The sequence below is a fragment of the Hemitrygon akajei genome, chromosome 4 (genome assembly GCF_048418815.1).
Source record: "Hemitrygon akajei chromosome 4, sHemAka1.3, whole genome shotgun sequence".
Classification (NCBI taxonomy): Eukaryota; Metazoa; Chordata; class Chondrichthyes; order Myliobatiformes; family Dasyatidae; genus Hemitrygon; species Hemitrygon akajei.
The window spans coordinates 53,780,930-53,798,645 of NC_133127.1; the positions used below are offsets into that span (position 1 = coordinate 53,780,930).

Sequence of the window (17,716 nt, forward strand, 5' to 3'; positions counted from 1 at the left end):
TCATACTCTACTCCTAGTGATCACAGTTGCACATCAGAGGTTTTATTTTCCCTTTAGAATTTATTTAAATTTACATCCATCCCACAATGTGAGGGAGTAAAATTAATTGCATTATAACTCCATTGCAATGTACAGACATGTGAATTTAAGTCTAATAATGGCTTGTAGAAAGAAGCTATCTCATAGCCTGTTGGCCCTGGCTTAATGCTGCGGTATCATTTACCAGACGGAAGCAGCTGAAGCAGTTTATAGTCGGGGTGACTGGTGTCCCCGATGATCTTGCAGGCCTTCTTTCTGCACCTGCTGCTATACATGTCCTCATTGGAGGGAAGTTCACATCCACAGATGTGCTGGGCTGTCCGTACCACCCTCTGCAGTGCCCAGCGATCAAGGTTGGTGCAGTTCCTGTATGGCGGGGGGGGGTGGGGGGGTGATACAGCTGGTCAGTATGCTCTCAATGATGCCTCTGTAGAAAAGGAGAGGAGGGGATCTTGAGGATTTTGGGGGCTCATGCCGAACTTCTTCGGTTGCCTTTATTGTGAAGAATTTGTTATTAAATAAAACCAAGAATACTTTATGAGTAACAACATCATTCTTCCCCAGAACTTCTCCAGTTAAATATTATGGCTTTGTTCAGCAATCAACTTGCCAAAATATTTATTTTAATTTTAATTTTCATAAACACATTCATGCACTCACTTGCGTAGAATGTACTTTGGCAGAATTCCAGAGTTGCATTCCAGACGTGAAGTGACAGTAACTCTCCTTGAGGACAAAGCGCCATTCAGCTGAGAGAGAAACACCAGAGAGCTCTAGTAAAATTGGAACCAATGCAGAAAACGGAGGAAATCCTGACTTGCGTGAGAATGTTGTTCTCACACCAATCCCCATTCTGCTGCTTTATTACGGATCTACCCGCCATCAGTAGGTAAGATTAGGACTGTTACATTTCATCCTTTGTGTGATTCCTTGAATAGTGAAACAGTTGGTGCTTGCAAGCTAAAGTTTGACAACCAGGTTCGCATTAATGTGACAAAAAACATTTCTGCCACAAAAGTACTGGAAAATATCCAGCCCCTGCAATAAAGTCCTTGTATTTAATTTCAATACCATAACCCGAATCCTCCACTGTTAATACCTTGAAAATCATTTGTAATGATTGGATCTGTCACACTAAATACAATGGGAATTGGAGCTAATCAGAAAGCCGAGTCCCAATGTTTCTTAATTATCTAGAATGAGCATCTACAAAGTGTGATGGAACACTGTTAAATTTCCGTAATGAGTACAGGTACTACAGCACCAGGGAAGTTGACATCATTCAAAATGAAGCAGTCCACTTGAGTGGTAGCCCATCCATCACCCTTAATTAGCCACTTCCAAAGGACAGCCTTCCAAAGGGCATCCTGCAGATACCTCCACCCTACACATCTACCACATGTTATACATTATCCTAATGTTAGAAGACATCACCATTCCTTCATTATTGCTGGATTAAAATAGTGCAACTGCTAACCTAGTAATACTGTTCAAGGATCTTCTCCAGATGTCCATGATTACAATGTTCATGAAGGCATCCCACCACCAGCCTCTGAAAGAAGGCTAGATAAGCAATAAAAGTTTTTCATTGGCAATTCCAATATATGAAGATTGAATCGATGTTATTACTAAAGATTGTTGGTGATACGATTGTTCTGTCACTATCATTGAAAGTTATAAATTCTAGCAAAGTGACTAAAATGAATTTAAAGTTAAAATATTTTGAACATTAACATAATAATACAGATGACTTAAATAGAATGCATGTAAGAAATTACAGCTCAACAGAACAGTGTATTCATTAACTTAAGTTAGCTTTATGTTGGGTTACTGAAACTGTTTTAAATTCAGCTTAAAACTATGCAGCAGCATGTCTAATCTTATTAAAAGCCCTCGTGCACTGACATGTCAGGCTAATTTTGTTCAATGGTTGAACTCTATTAATTTTTTGCTGAGCCTAATCTATCAGCAGAAGTGACTGTTAACCGTTGGTTCTTTATAGTTCTATTAAGCACTGGATTAATAACAACACAGCTGAGTGGACAGAATGCTCTCAGAAAAGGTTTTGCTATTTTTGTTGAACCATTTTATGGCAAGATTTCTACTCCATTATGAATAAATGTTTTCACAGTGTCTGGGATGTTTTCTGACTCTCTTGCATAGTTTTCGCACTGTTGAATCCAGTCACTGGATTGCCTACATTGAAAGTTGTGGACCACAGGTTTAGAAAAGGCTATGCTTAGCATTGTTACAGCTTTCCAGATGAATCCTGAATTCCAAAATCCAGTTGCATGAAAATTTATGACACAAGATTTAAAATTTACATGCGACTCCTAAAGCTTTTATGTTTTGGGCTTAATATGAGGATTTGGCCTGTCACAAGTTTTATAGTGAGGCCAATGCATGTGCAGATTCAAACTGTTCTCCTCCAAGTATGATTTTTCCACAGCCCTGCTATGTGAGTGTGTGGATATCCCAGCAGTATGGCACCTGGCTCACCATACTCCCCTGAAACTCACTGGGGCTCTATTTTCCACACTTGCTTTAAACCCATCAGATTCACCAGGAAAAAATATTCTAATATTATCTATATCACTTTTAAGTCGATTGGTATTAATAGGTAAGAATAACACCCAAAACAATCAGATCAACCAGCCCAAAATAGTTTCAAAGGTGCCAGATTATTGGGGTTTCATAAACAGAAAATGCTGTAAATGTTCAGAAAGAACCAATTTAGCATTTCCCCATTTAATATATTTCCATAATTTCCTGTTTCTATTTAATAGTCCATCTGATTTGTTAGCTACTGATTCTGCTTAATGATATGACCTTCCAACCTGTTGTCAACCTAATCGTAGTTTGGAATGAAGCATGAAAGCTGAGAGCTGTACTGGTCACATAGGCACTTTCCATTTTGTTAAACCAAATATTTGCATACGTGCATTGTTTCATTTCTGCCCTCTTAGCCAATGAGTTCATTCAAAGTGAGGTTTGTAATCAATCAGGCTCATCCTTTTTGATGATCCCCACATTTTTTCCCATTAGCATTGTATGCAGAGAATTTCCCCACCAGGTAAACCTGTGATGGGTTGCATTCTTTAGGCTGTTTGAGGTCCACTTGAAGAAGAAAAGTTTATCCAACCATGTTTAGGCAGCAGGTCTCCTAACTTTGCAGTGGTTCAACCAGATCCATTAATCAAATCTAATAATAGGATGCTTTCTAATTGTTGCCTCTACTCCAGTTTTTCACCTACAGTGGAGTAACATAAGAAAATTATCAAATCTCATTAGGACCAAACACTACTACGTACTGTATAGATACCATATCCCTCTGAGTGACAATTATGATATATAGGCTCAAGGTTCTCAATATTATCCTGAATTCTTCTCTGCTTTGTGTGCTCATGGGCCAGAAATTCCCAGTATTCAGTGGAGACATTGCATTTCTACAGGTACACTTTGAGGATACCCTTGAATCTTCTGTTTGCCTGATATCTCTTACCATATCAGTGCCCAGCACATCATAGAAACCAATCTCCTCTCTATGGACTCTCTATACTGCTCACTATTTCAGTAAAGCAGATAGCATAATCAAAGACCCCATCACACCAGATTTTCACTCTCCTTCTCTCTCATTGGGCAGAAGATGTAAAAGCCTAAAAGGACATACCATCAGACTCAAGGACAGATTCTACCCACTGTTAAAAGACTACTGAATGGTTCCCTAGTATGATAAAATGGACTCTTAATCTCAATCTATTTTGATCTTGCACTTTGTCTGCCTGAACTCCACTTTATGTCTAGCTGTTGCACATTACTCGGTGTCTGTAATTATTTTACCTTGTACTACTTCAAATGCACTATGTAATGATTTATCTTATGAACAGTATAGAAGGCAAGGTTTTCACTGTACATAGGACAATGATAAACCAATTCCAATATTGTGTTTGTGTTGGGCATACAAACAATGTGGCCTTGCCAATGGAGCTGATGGTAGTCAGAATCTCAGTGTTAAGGTTGATCCTGAGAGAGGTCATTGATGTTGGTTCTGTTATTCTTTGAGTGGATATTGGAAGATTTTGTGAAGACCACATTTGCTATCTTTCCTGTGTCTCAATGTGCTTGCAATGGGCAATCCAGCTCTCAGCAAATATTGAAAGGCAAAGTTCACTGCTGAGCAGTAGACTGAGTTTTGTGTTAGACCAAATCTTAGATTCTCAAACATCCTTCTCCTCAGATGACCGAAGACCATACTGCTGTATTAAAGACATGATGATGTTGCTTAGCAATGTCTGTCTCTGCAAAGAGATGGCTCCCAAGATATGGGAAGTGATTCTCAATTTTTAGCTTGTGATTCGTTTTTGTTGGAGGTTAGTATTGTACAGCAGGGCAGGATAGTAGAGGACTTGCATCTTTAGGATGTTATCTGTAAGACCCATTCTATTGTATGCTTCAGTAATGGAATTGATGGCAACATAGAGTTGAGCACAGAAGCACAGACTGCAAATTAATTGCTGAGGTTAGGGTGTTCTTGGTTCTGGAGTGTAATTGATATCGGTTCAGGAGTTCTGCATTAGTCTGAAGATCCCCTGAGAGGTTTGGTATGGGTGAGTTGCAGCATTACGATGATAAATATTGAAAGAGCTGTCAGGACAATGCTGTGACTTTGAATCTGGTCTTTGTTGAGATTGGGTCTATTGGGGACCCACTGGTTTTTGATCATGGCTGAGATATCATTACCAGAGCAATGTTACTCCTTTGAATAAATGACAGCAACACAGAAATTAAATGGAAATTATTTCCCTTTGATAGCTCCGGTTATTGTAACAACACCTCAGGAGATTTGGAATGTCAGTGGATCACAAGTTTACCTCAGCTGCGAAGTTATTGGAGTACCTACCCCTGTACTCACCTGGAACAAGGTTAGCAACTATCCAACAGTTTTATTCAGATCATAAAGTTTACAACATTTTTAAAAATAGGTTTCTGTGTCTTTCTGAATTGCATTTTGTGTTTGAAGATGTTATGAGAATCTCATAATGTAATGTTTACCTCAATCACTTTATGAGTTAGAATCTGTATATGTTAATACTTATGTTGAAATAAAACAGGATCTTCAATAGTCCCTTTGATTAGCTATGGAATATCAGTAAAGACATCAAATTCAGTACAGTTATGGTGTTCTTATCAATGCGCACTGCAGAGAGTGAGACTATTCAACCTATCATTTCTGTGCTGACTCCTTGCTAAATTAATCCAAAACTAATTCCACTCTCTTGCTCTCCCTATGGCTTCACCTACTTCAAATATTAGTCTAACTTTTCCTTAAAATATGAAATGGTGTCAAATTTATTTCTCTGAGGCAAATTATTCTAGATATTTACAAATCATTTTAAGTTGATGGAAGATTTTCGCTAACTTCCTAAATGGACATCATATACTGATCTTGCTGAAAATTTTAGAATTCGAAATAAAGTGTTCTGCTCAAGTGAAAACAGGGAAAAACTTTTCAGCCATTTAAACTTGCTCGATCATTTACTTATAGCATGGCTATAATTTATCTAGCTCCTTTCCCCTTTAGAACTCCCTTATAACAAAAATAAATTGATAAAAGTTAGTCCAGGATAAATTAAATGGTGAATAATCTGAGTCTAATTTTAAGATTATATCTAAAGATGAGAAGTCAGAGCAAGAATAGACCATCCATCCACTCACCCTGCTTCAATCAACAGAATAATAGTGGGCCATCTACTTCAATCCCTTGTTCCCAGATTCTTCCCATTAAGAAATACATTTTCTTCTTTCCTGAATGTATTTAAGGGCTGGACCACTATAGCCTTCTGAGGTAGAGAATTACACAATTTCACCAATCTTTGGGTGAATAACTTTCTGTTGATTTCAGTTCTAAATGGCATACCCCATCTTCTGAGACTGTGAGTCCTGGTTATGGACTCTCCAGCCATTCTCTGTATCTGGTCTGTATAGTCCTTTAGAATTTTGGGGGTTCCTGTGAGATTCCCTCTCAGTGAATAACTAGCCTAACCAATCCTTCATTCATTCTGTCACCAATGAATCATTCTGGAATCCCTTGCAGCAGTTCTTCCATGGAAAAGACATCTCACCTTGGGTATAACAACCAAAACTGCAGATAAAACTCTCACCAAGACTCTTTACAGCTGCAGCAAAATATCTTTGCTCCTGTACTCAAGTCCTCTTGCAGTGAAGGTTAACATACTGATGCACGATCAATAACTCTAGGAGACTGGAAGTGAACGACAGGCTTTTATTAACAGCGAAAAGGGAGCATGACCATGTTGAAGACTGAGGGAGGAGCAGTGCCCCAATTGCCTTTATCCAGGGGTCTGTGGGAGGAGCCACAGGAGCTGTCAGCAGGGGGATGTGTCCAGAGAGGTATACATAGTTTACCACACATACTACAAGCCTTTGACTATTCTGTAACTGTACTCTTGTTTTCAGCAACTGGTGCTCACGGATACCCAGATCTTATTGTACCTCCACTTCTCCCAAACTACCGCCATTTAGATCAGAATCTGCCCTTCTGTTTTTCAAAACCAAAGCTCAGCATATATACAAAGGAAACAAATTTTTGTACTAACTTTATCCAAACCTTTTATCAGAACTACTTCTCATAAGATACTATAGCAATCATGACAACTCCCTTTTATTATTTTAAAAATGTTGATCAGATTAGCCCCCTTCACGCAACAACTTTTTAAACTCAATGGAATGTAAGCTAAGTTTATGCAATCTAACCTTTTAATTAACTTGGAGCCTTGGGAACATTGTGCTGAAACTACTTGGTATTTGAAGGTCAATATCCCTATCCTGAGCTCTATTCAGCGAAAGGGACCTTGATGCTTGTAAGGACACTATAAGACAAGCTGATATGCTGGAACATGTCAGCACTAAGAAAGAGGATGTGCACTCTTTTGAAAAGCATTCAGATACACAAGTCCCTGTGGCCAGATGGGATATATCACAGATTACTATGGGAGGCAAGCATGGGAATTGTCCCTTTGGCAATGATCTTTGAATTTTCACTGGCCACAGAAGCAGTAGGAGATGATTGGGGATAACAAATGTTATTCCTTTTTTCAAGAAAGGGAGTAGGGATAACCCTGGAAATTACAGACTAGTGAGTCTTACTCCAGCGGTGGGCAAATCGTTGGAGAGGATTTCTACATACAGGATTTACAAGCATTTGGAGAAGCACAGTCTGGTTAGGGATGGTCAGCATGGATTTGTGAGGGATATGTAATACCTCATGAGCCTGATTGACTTCTTTGAGGATGCAACAAACACATTGCTGAAGGTAGAGCAGGGGATGTGGGTTATATGGATGTTAGGCATATGATAAGGTCCCCATGGTAGGCTCATTCAGGAAGTCAGGAAGCATGGAATCCACGGAAGCTAGGCTGTGTGGATTCAGTATTAGCTTACCGATAGATGGGAGAGGGTGGTAGTAGATGGAGTGTAGTAGATTCCTGGAACAATGTGAAGTGATTCCTTTGGAAGTTTGAACTTGAAGACTGAATGCAGAGTTAATGGCAGTATTCTTAGCTGTGTGGAGATATGGGGGATCTTGGGGTCCACGTCCATAGATTTCTGAAAACTGCCACACAAGTTGATAGGGTTGTCAAGAAGGTCCATGGTGTGTTGGATTTCATTAGTTGGGAGATTGAGTTCGAGAGCTGCAAGGTATTGTTGCAGCTCTACAAAACCCTGGTTAAACTGCACTTGGAATATTGTGTTTAGTTCTGGTTGCCTCATTATAGAATGGATGTGAAAGCTGTAAAGAGGAGGCTGAGAAGATTTGCCAGGATGCTGCTTAGATTGAAAAGCGTGTCTTATGAGTCAATTATTTAGCCAGAGGGTGGTGAACCTGTGCAGTTCATTGCTACAGATGACTGTGGAGATCAAGTCATTGGGTATATTTAAACTTCGTGATTAGTAAGGGTGTCAATGGCTATGGGGAGAAAGCAGGAGAATGGGGTTGAAAGGGATAATAAATCACTAAATGAATGCTGGAGCAGACAGATGGGCCAAATGGCCTAATTCTGCTCCTATGTTTTATAGGATAGATTGAGTGAGCTAGAGCTTTTCTATTTGGTGCAAAGGAGGATGAGAGGTGATTTGATAGAGGTATATAAGATGACATGAGACATAGATTGAGTGGATAGCCAGAGACTTTTTCCCAGGGCAGAAATGAACAATACAAGGGGGCCTGGGGTAATGTCAGAGCAAGTGTTTTTTTTAAACACAGGTAGTTGCTGGACTGCCCTGTCAGTGGTGGTGGTGGAGGCAAATACATTTTGGACATTTAAGAAACAATTAGATAGACACATGGATGATAGAAAAATAGAAGGGCTACATAGAAGGGGTGGGGGTTAAATTAGCCTTGAAGTAGGTTAAAAGGTTGGCACAACATTGAGGGCTGAAGGGCCTTGTCTGTTCTATGTTCTAGTGGCCAAAACTGAACACATTATTTCCCAGATCGTCTGGAAAGTTGCTTAACAAATAAACCTCACTACCTCAATTTTGTATTAAAAATTCCTTGACATAATCTTATTGATCAGAACACTTTTACCAACCTGTCAACATGGATTCCTGAATCGCTTTGTCACAATCCTCAGTTTCTTATGATTACTAATACGTCTTTACACAGATCCAAGACCATGATGAATTTTATCGGTCATTCTTTGGTCCATTCATTCTTCCCTTTGTTGCTATCTCCCGTGCTTCTTTAACTTAGTATCACCTTCATGTTTGGATACACCATTCTTTATTTCTTCATCCATACTGTTTACCAGTAATGCTGAGGCATAGATCCCTGTGGTCTATTTTACCATTTTCCTTCTTGTTCCCATCTATTTACTAAAGTTAAATGATGAGTATCTCCTGTACAAACATGACTTGTATTGATCAGCTAATTTTTTTAAAAGAACTAATAGATTCTAATCACGTCCTCAGGTCAACAGGTTTTTAAGACCATAAGACATAGAAGCAGAATTAGACTATTTGGTCCATCAAGTCTACTCCGCCATTTGATCATGACCGACTTACTGCATGCTCCCTCTCAACCATGGTCTCCTGCGTTCTCCCCATAATCTTTGGCATCCTTACTAATCAAGACCCAAGCAACCTCCACTTTAGATATACCCCATGACTGGGCCTCCACAGCCATCGAGGTAATTATTCATCAGATTCACCACCCTCTGGTTAAAGACCAGTCTCTGGTTCTAAAGGGACGTCCTTGTAATCCGAGACTCTCCCGCTTTTGGAAACCGCCTCTCCATGTCCACTCTATCTTGGCCTTTCAATATTTGGTAGGTTTCAATGAGATCCACCCCCATTCTTCTAAACTCCAGTGAGTACAGACCCAGAGCCATGAAACACTCCTCATATGTTAACACGTTCATTCCTGGAACCATTCTCGTAAACCTCCTCTGGATTCTTTCCAACACCAGCACATCCTTTCTTAGAGATGGGGCCCAAAACTGCTCTGAATACTCCAAATCTGGTCTGACCTGTGCCTTATAAAAGTCATAGGACATAGAGCAGTACAGCACAGTACAAAGCTCACAAGTTTATGCCGATTTTCCACCTACTCCAAGATCAATTTAATGCTTCCTTCCTGCGTGGTCTTCCAATTTTCTTTCATTCATGTACCTATCCAAGAGTCTCTTAAATGTCCCTAATATATCTACCTCTGCCACTCCCCCGGCAACTCGTTCCACATATCTACCATTCTTTGTGTTTAAAAAGAAAAACATTCATCTCTGACATCACCCCAAACCTTTCTCCAAACACCTTAAAATAAGCCTACTATAGGGAACAACGTCAAACACTTTATACACTACATCCTCTGCTCTACCTTCATCAATTTGTTTTGCCATTTGCACAAAGAATTCAATCAGGCTTATGAGGCATGACCTGCCCCTCACAAATCCATGTTGACTATCTCTAATAAGACTGTGCTTCTCCGAATGCCCATAAATTCTGTCTCTAAGAAACCTCTTCAATAATTTACCCACCACTGAAGTTAAACTCGCTGGTTTATAATTTCCAGTTATCCCTATGCCTTACTTGAACAAATGAAGAACACTTGCCACCCTCTAATCATTTGGTCTTACTACTGTGACCAGTGAGGGCACAAAGATCATCACCAAATGCGCAGCAATATCTTCCCTCACTTCCCATAGTAACCTTGGTTATCCGATCCAATCCCTGGGACTTACCCAGCCCAATGTTTTTCAGAAGTTCCAGCACATTCTCTTTCTCAACATTGGTAAGTTTCAGCCTATCAACCTGGTATATGCTGTCATCACATTTATCAAGGCCCTTCTCACTGAAGCAAAGTACTCACTAAGGAGCTCTACTACCTCCTCTGACACCAGGCAAGTTTCCTCATTTATCCCTGATCAGTTCTACCCTCTCTCTAGTCATCCTCCTGTTCTTCACATATGTGTAGAATGCCTTGGGGGTTTTCCTTAATCCTACCTGCTAAAGCTTTTTCATGCTGCCTTCTGGCTCTCCTATGTCCATTCTTCAGCTCCTTTCTGGCTACCTTGTAACTCTTCAGAACCTGTCTGATCCTTGCTTGTGAAACCTTAAGTAAGCTTCTTTCTTCACCTTGACTATGTGTTCCACATCTCTTGTCAACCATGGTTCCTTCACTCCACCATCCTTTCCTTACTTCAATGGGACAAACCTATCCAGAACCCCATGAAAGTGCTCCCTAAACAATCTCTATATTTCTGTTCCCAATTTATGCTCCTATGTTTCTGCCTAATAGTATAAATTCACCATCCCTCAATTAAATATTTTCCTATACTGTCTGCTCCTATCCCTCCCCAAAGCTATGATAAATGTCAGGGTGTTGTGGTCACTCTCTCTGAAATGCTCACCCACTGACTGATCTGTCACCTTCCACTTCCCTACACTATATTCCATCTGTCACTTCTTTGGCCATTCTCCTCATCTGTCTAGATCATCCTGCAGGCTCCCTGCTTCCTCAAATCTACCAACCCCTCCGCCTATCTTTGTATCATCTACAAATTTAGTGGCTATCAATTCCACCATCCAGGTTATTAAAATGATGAGAAAAGTAGTGAACCCAGCACTGCCCCCTACAGAACACCTGTAGTCATCTGTAACCAACCAAAATGGGTCCCCTTTATTCCTTTTCTTTGCCTCCTGCTAGTCAGCCAATGTTCTGTCCATGCTAGTAGTTTTCCTGCAATATCATAGATCCTTATATTATTTAACAGCCTTGTATGAGGTTTCTTGTCAAAAGTCTTCTGAAAATCCAAGTAAACAATATCTTCTGACTCTCCTTTATCTATCCTGCCTGTTATTTAAATTAGATTAGACTCAACTTTATCGTCATTGTGCCGAGTACAGATACAAAGCCAAATGAAATGCAGTTAGCATCTAACCAGAAATGCAAAGAATAGTGTTATTTACAAAATAACTGCGAATAGGCGTGTTGGGGAGGAAGCATTAAGAAGAGGGACGCCTCACGTCTTAATAAGCTGGTAAGGAAGGCGGGCTCTGTCGTGGGCAAAGTACTGGAGAGTTTAACATCGGTAGCTGAGCGAAGGGCGCTGAGTAGGCTACGGTCAATTATGGATAACTCTGAACATCCTCTACATAGCACCATCCAGAGACAGAGAAGCAGTTTCAGCGACAGGTTACTATCGATGCAATGCTCCTCAGACAGGATGAAGAGATCAATACTCCCCAATGCCATTAGGCTTTACAATTCTACCGCCAGGACTTAAGAACTTTTTAAAAGCTATTATTAATGCTTTTTGAGATAGTGATTTAGATGTATATCATTTTTTTTTTACTGAGTTAAGTATTGTATGTAATTAGTTTTGCTACAAGTGTATGGGACATTGGAAAAAAAAAGTTGAATTTCCCCATGGGGATGAATAAAGTATCTATCTATCTATCTATCTAAAAAGTAAGTGCTACAGCACACAAATATAAAAGTACTGAGACAGTACAATATGTGTGCAATAACTGCTTAGCGCTGTGATGTGAGGTTCAGCAGGGTCACAGCCTCAGGGAAGAAGCTCTTCGTGTGCCTGCTGGTGTGGGAGTGGAGGCTCCTGTAGCGCCTACCGGATGGGAGGAGAGTAAAAAGTCCATGGTTAGGGTGAGACGCATCCTTGATAATGCTTTTCGCCTTGCCCAGAAATTGTTTATGGTAGATGTTCTCAAAGGTGGGCAATTGGGTGCCAATAATCCGCTGGATTGTTTTCACCACACGCTGGAGTGCTTTGCGGTCCGATACGGGACAATTGCCATACCACAGTGAGATGCAGTTGCTGAGTAGGCTCTCAATGGTACAGCAGTAAAAGTCTGACAGTATCCTGGGACAGAGGTGAGCTTTCTTGATGCTCCGCAGGAAATAAAGGCGCTATTGCGCCTTTTTGATCAAGATAGAGGAGTTCAGGGACAAGGTGAGATCCTCGGAAATGTGGACACCAAGGAATTTGAAGCTTGATACATGCTCCACTACAGCTCCATCGATGTAAATGGGGACATGATTGTGGCTCCTAGCATGCCTGAAGTCCACAGTGATCTTCTGGATGTTAAGGGCCAGGTTGTTGTCGGCACACCACGCAGCCAGGTGCTGGACTTCATCCCTGTAGGCCGTCTCGTCATCCCCTTTGATCAGGCCAACCACCGTGGTGTCGTCTGCAAACTTGATTATGGAATTAGAATCGTGTACAGGTATGCAGACATAGGTGAAAAGGGAGTACAGAAGAGGGCTCGGCACACAGCCTTGAGGCACGCCGGTGTTCAGGGTGAGAGTGGAGGAGGAGAGGTTGTCTAACTTAACAGATTGGGGTCTGTTAGAAAGTCCAAGGTCCAATTGCAGAGGGATGAGCTGATACCAAGCTGGTGAAGTTTGGCGATTTGCTTGGAGGGGGTCACAGTATTGAATGCCGAACTAAAGTCAATGAACAGCATTCTGACATAAAAGTTGGGACTGTCCAGGTGGGTCAGGGCAGAGTGAAGTGCCGTGGAGATGGCATCCTCTGTTGACCTAGGCAAATTGATGGGGGTCCAGGGTAGTGGGCACACAGAATTTCAAATAGATATGATTCTTCAAAGAATTCCAAAAGACTTGTCAGGCAAGATTTCCAATTCAGGAAACCATGCTGACTTCAGCCTATTTTATCATCTGTCTCCAAGTACCCTACGACCTACATCCTTCATAATGGACTCTAACTAATCTTGCCCACCACTGAAGTCAGGCTAAATAATATGTAAATTCCTGTTTATTGCATCTCCCCCTTCTTAAAGTGGTGACCAGGCATTCGCAATTTTCTAGTCCTCTGGAACTATTCCAGATCTAGTGATATTGAAAGATTGTTATTTATTGCCTCCACAATCTCTTCAGAACCCTAGGTGTAGTCCATCTGTTCCAGGTGACTTAACTACCTTCAGACCTTTTAGATTCCCAAGCACCTTTGCCTTAGAAATAGCAACTACATTCACTTCTGCCTTCAACACGTGAAATTTGGGCATATTGCTGCTGTCTTCCACAGAGCAAACAGATGTCAAGTTTGGAAAATTTGCAAATATTTAAGAAAATAGCACTGCAAGTTTACATTCTAACTAGCAAATTCCTCTTTTCACTATCCTGTAATAAAATCTATCTGGGTTGAAAAGAGATTGTTCCTACCGAGTTTCATTATTTTCCTTCTGACCATTTTAAACTTGCATTAAGATCCCTTGAGTTCAGTGCACGGAAACAATAAATTTGTTGCTAATTAAATATTTCATTGTTAAAGCTTCTAAGTAATTCAAATAGAGTCTTAGCTTTGAACTTTTTGGGAATTGCATTCAAGAGAACACTTTGTGGGTACCTCAGAATATTCCATATTTACAGGAGCATTCTTCCAACAGAGCATAAAATATTCTCCAAATGGTATACTTGTATCTAAAATATTGTTTTTATTATCAAGATAAAAATTAATTAATAATTCTCAAGCTGATAATCTGCTGCATTTCAAATGATAGGTAATGAAAACAACTACTGGTGTGGAAAAGGCAGAGTTACTCCCTGGTGACCGTGACAACCTTGCCATCCAGACTCGAGGTGGGCCAGAGAAGCACGAGGTGACAGGATGGGTGTTGGTAAGTTTTTAATCCCGATCTGAGAATATTAATTAGAAAGTTAAATAAACTTTATAAAAGAAAATGTTAAAACTTCATTTATTGTACTTGTTACAGTAGATCTTGTACACAAACTAATCTCAAGTCAGTGCACATTACAGCACCAAATATCATTTTAAAGTATTTCATTGGCTGTGAAGCACTTTGGGCTGTCAGCACCTAATATGTTCTTTCTTTGTGTAATGATATGGCTACCCATGAAGTAAAACTCTTTCAATTCCACTGCAGAAATAAAGAAATGCAAATGACCCAAAATAGAATTTAATTACACACCTCATCATGGAAGTTAGCATTTCCTTTCTCCACACTAAACCGTGACAACCTCTCTGATTGAGACTGCAAATTTTGTCATTTATCATGATCAGTTCTATGCTGAATTCTGTCTCTGAAAGGGTGGAAAAAGCAGAATTGAGACTGATGCCGTCTCCGCTGAAAAAACTTTAAATATTACGACTTCAGTATGTGTTCAGCCCGTCTTTCATGTAACTAGTTTTAAAATAATGCATAGTGGAGTCTTGTAATCTATCAAAAGATTTTTTCCCTTATCTATTCTGCTAAATTCTTTTAACATTTTTCACATTTTAAACGAGCCTGAACAAACTTGAACTGCAACACTGTTGCTGCTTTAACTATTTGTAACTTGCTTTACATTTTCACTTCATAAAATGCAACTAATGTATTTGAACAATGGATTAAAATTACAGAATGTTCCTGATTAAAGCAGCTAAAACCTGCCACCAAAGGCGCTAAATTTGCAGTTTCTCTGTGAGGCAAATTTGCATCTTAGTTCCCAGTTTTCAATAGAATCTAAACAAAATAGCCACTTGGAATTAATAAACCTCTGAGAAACATTCTATGGTGCTTAGTCAAAAAGTAGAATAAGACTTGGACCTAGAAATTTATTCTTGTCACCCACGTTTTACAAATGTAAAATAGGTACACAAGTTTTCTGTAACACAAAATTATTACAGCCAAGGGGCCACTCAGCCTATCAAAACTGGCATTTTGTTTTGGTATTTTGTTTAGTAGGGGCATGTAAATTATTCTTCTTTGACTCTCAAAATCCCTGCAGAATGAATATACTATTTCCACCACCCTTCCAGTTAGTGAATTCATAAAAGCTTTTTTTCTTTTGCCCCAAATTTTAAATCAGTACTACAATCTGCTAATAAAAACTCTTCCTTTTCTAAACGAGCTGTGACTCTCTTTGCTTCAAGATCAATTCTAATCCCTCTAGACTAACCTTGTTGCTGTATTCTCTCATCAGTAGATCTGTGCAAATAAATGTGCCATATATATTCTTTGGAATTCCCACATTTTTCCTTAAGTGTTACAATTGGAAGCAGATATAATATTCTACCTTAAGTTTGTTCTGTGTAAATTTAACATAACTTCCTTTATTTTGTACTAATATATATAAAAAGCCTGAGGAACCCAAATGCTTTCCTCACAACTGCCACTACATGCATGTACATTGGTAAATTAAAATTATTTTAAAAATATACAGATGTGGGAAATTTGAACTAAAAACATGAAGTGGTAGAAAGACTCAGCAGGTCAGGCAGAATCTGTAGAAGAGAAATTAGGTTAACATTTCAGATAAAGACCCCTGGAGAGAACTGAGATACAGAATAGATGCAGAGGGAGAGATAGAACAAAAGGAGTATCTCTGACAACCCAGGGTTACTATTGGTAATAAAGTGTTGCTGAAGCCTTCTACTTGAGGGAAGTTGGAAAAACGGACAAAAACAGAAGCATACATAACTGCTGCAACACATTGGTCAAATTGATTAAATGCCCAGCAGTGTCAATCAAGATTAAAAAAAATTACAGATGAATAATTGACAAGAGTTCTGGCAAGTCTAATGTAAGCAAAGTGAATTCCTGAGTATCTTGAATTCAATATTGAGTTATGAAGGCTGCAACATATTCCAACAGAAGATGGGGTGCTGACCTCAAACTTATTTTGGACCTTTGACCACACTGATTGTGGCTTCCTGCACAGTGTTACGAGGGTGAGTGAGATGGAGATTTGGAGAGACAAACAACTGGAAGTTCAGGGTGAGGTTAAAAAAGATGGTCTGCAAATTGGTTGCCCAATCATGAAGCAATTTCCTCTGAAAATGAACTAGAATGTTCTCAGTCCCAGGGGCTGCCACCAAAATACCAATTCCTCCTTGTGAGTCTGCAGAAATTTCAAAAGCTTTTCTAACTCTTCTTTAGACCACCCCAAAATGCACCCATTCATAGCCTCATTGAAGTTCATTGCTGGGAAACAAGCCAACATGTTATCCAAAACTGCTAAGCTATCCTGCTTTCCTTCAATCCCTGAATGACATCCAAAATGTACTGATGCTAAATATACTAAAAGTTACACATTTTGTTCCCAATGTACTGTCTATTTAGATGAGAGTTCAAAGTGGTGGGGGTGAGGGGGAAGAGGAGGAAGCTGATGACATTAGGTGTGGGAATTAAATTTCACAGTGTGGTACCTATTTTCTGACAATAGGACTAATAATTCAGGATAAGAACAGGCCAGAACATACTACAAATTTGAATGGGTAAGTTGAGCAGTGTTAAATCTGAGACTTGAGACAGGAAATATAAACCATACAAATGCACAACATTTTAAAGGTATCATCCCTCCCTTCCTGTTTATATTTAGATTTCTCCGCTCACTGAAGCAGATGCAGGAGAATATGAATGCCATGCATCTAACACCAAGGGAGAGGCTGCAGCTACTGGAAGTATACATGTGGTTGATGAACTTAAAGGTAAGTGCAGCAAATGATGGGTTTCATATACAGGTGTGCATTCCCAGTTTAACTGAAGAAATTGATGAGAGGGAGCCAGTAAGACATGGAAACCACAAAAAATGGTCAGGGACATTTAGCCAAACATGCAAAAACTCCTCCTCCAAGTGATGCACCAAAATGATATAGTTCCTTCATCATCTCTGGATTCAAATCTTTGAAATCTTGAGTCCTCAGAGACTCCATCTTCCTCTCACCTCACCATCCCTGAAAACCCCAAACCTCCTTTCTCCTCAGACACTACCAACCCTCTTCTGATCCCAGCTCTAATTGTGCCAAATCTTCACCATTCCCTCTGACCTTCCCCTCTCTGAGGCAGAACTTTCTGTCCTTAGGTAGGGCCTCACTTTTGTCCCTCTGCACCTACGCCTTTAGTGAGTTCTGTGCCCCTCACCCCTTCCAAACTTTTTGCTCTCCACTCCCCCTGCACTACTCCTAACCTCACTATCAAACCCCAAGATAAAGTGGGTGCTGTAGTAGTCCGGCAAACTTCCCACCCTGTTAATTGTAAAAATGCCATCCCCTTCTCTCAATTCCTCCATCTCCACCACATCTGCTCTCAGGATGAGGCTTTTCGTTGCAGAATGAAGGAGATGCCCCCCTCCTTCCAAAAAAAAGGGAGGGGGCTCCCTTTCCTCCACCATCCA

General features: G+C 40.0%; 1 protein-coding gene across 1 annotated transcript in view; it reads left to right on the forward strand.

Moving 5' to 3' along the window:
• Positions 1-17,716, forward strand: part of igfbp7 (insulin-like growth factor binding protein 7) — a 33,775-nt gene that overhangs the window by 14,549 nt on the left and 1,510 nt on the right. The window contains exons 2-4 of the mRNA XM_073042611.1: positions 4,852-4,961; positions 14,101-14,217; positions 16,922-17,030. Of these exons, the coding sequence (XP_072898712.1) occupies positions 4,852-4,961; positions 14,101-14,217; positions 16,922-17,030 (336 nt within the window). The remainder of the gene's footprint in view (positions 1-4,851; positions 4,962-14,100; positions 14,218-16,921; positions 17,031-17,716) is intronic.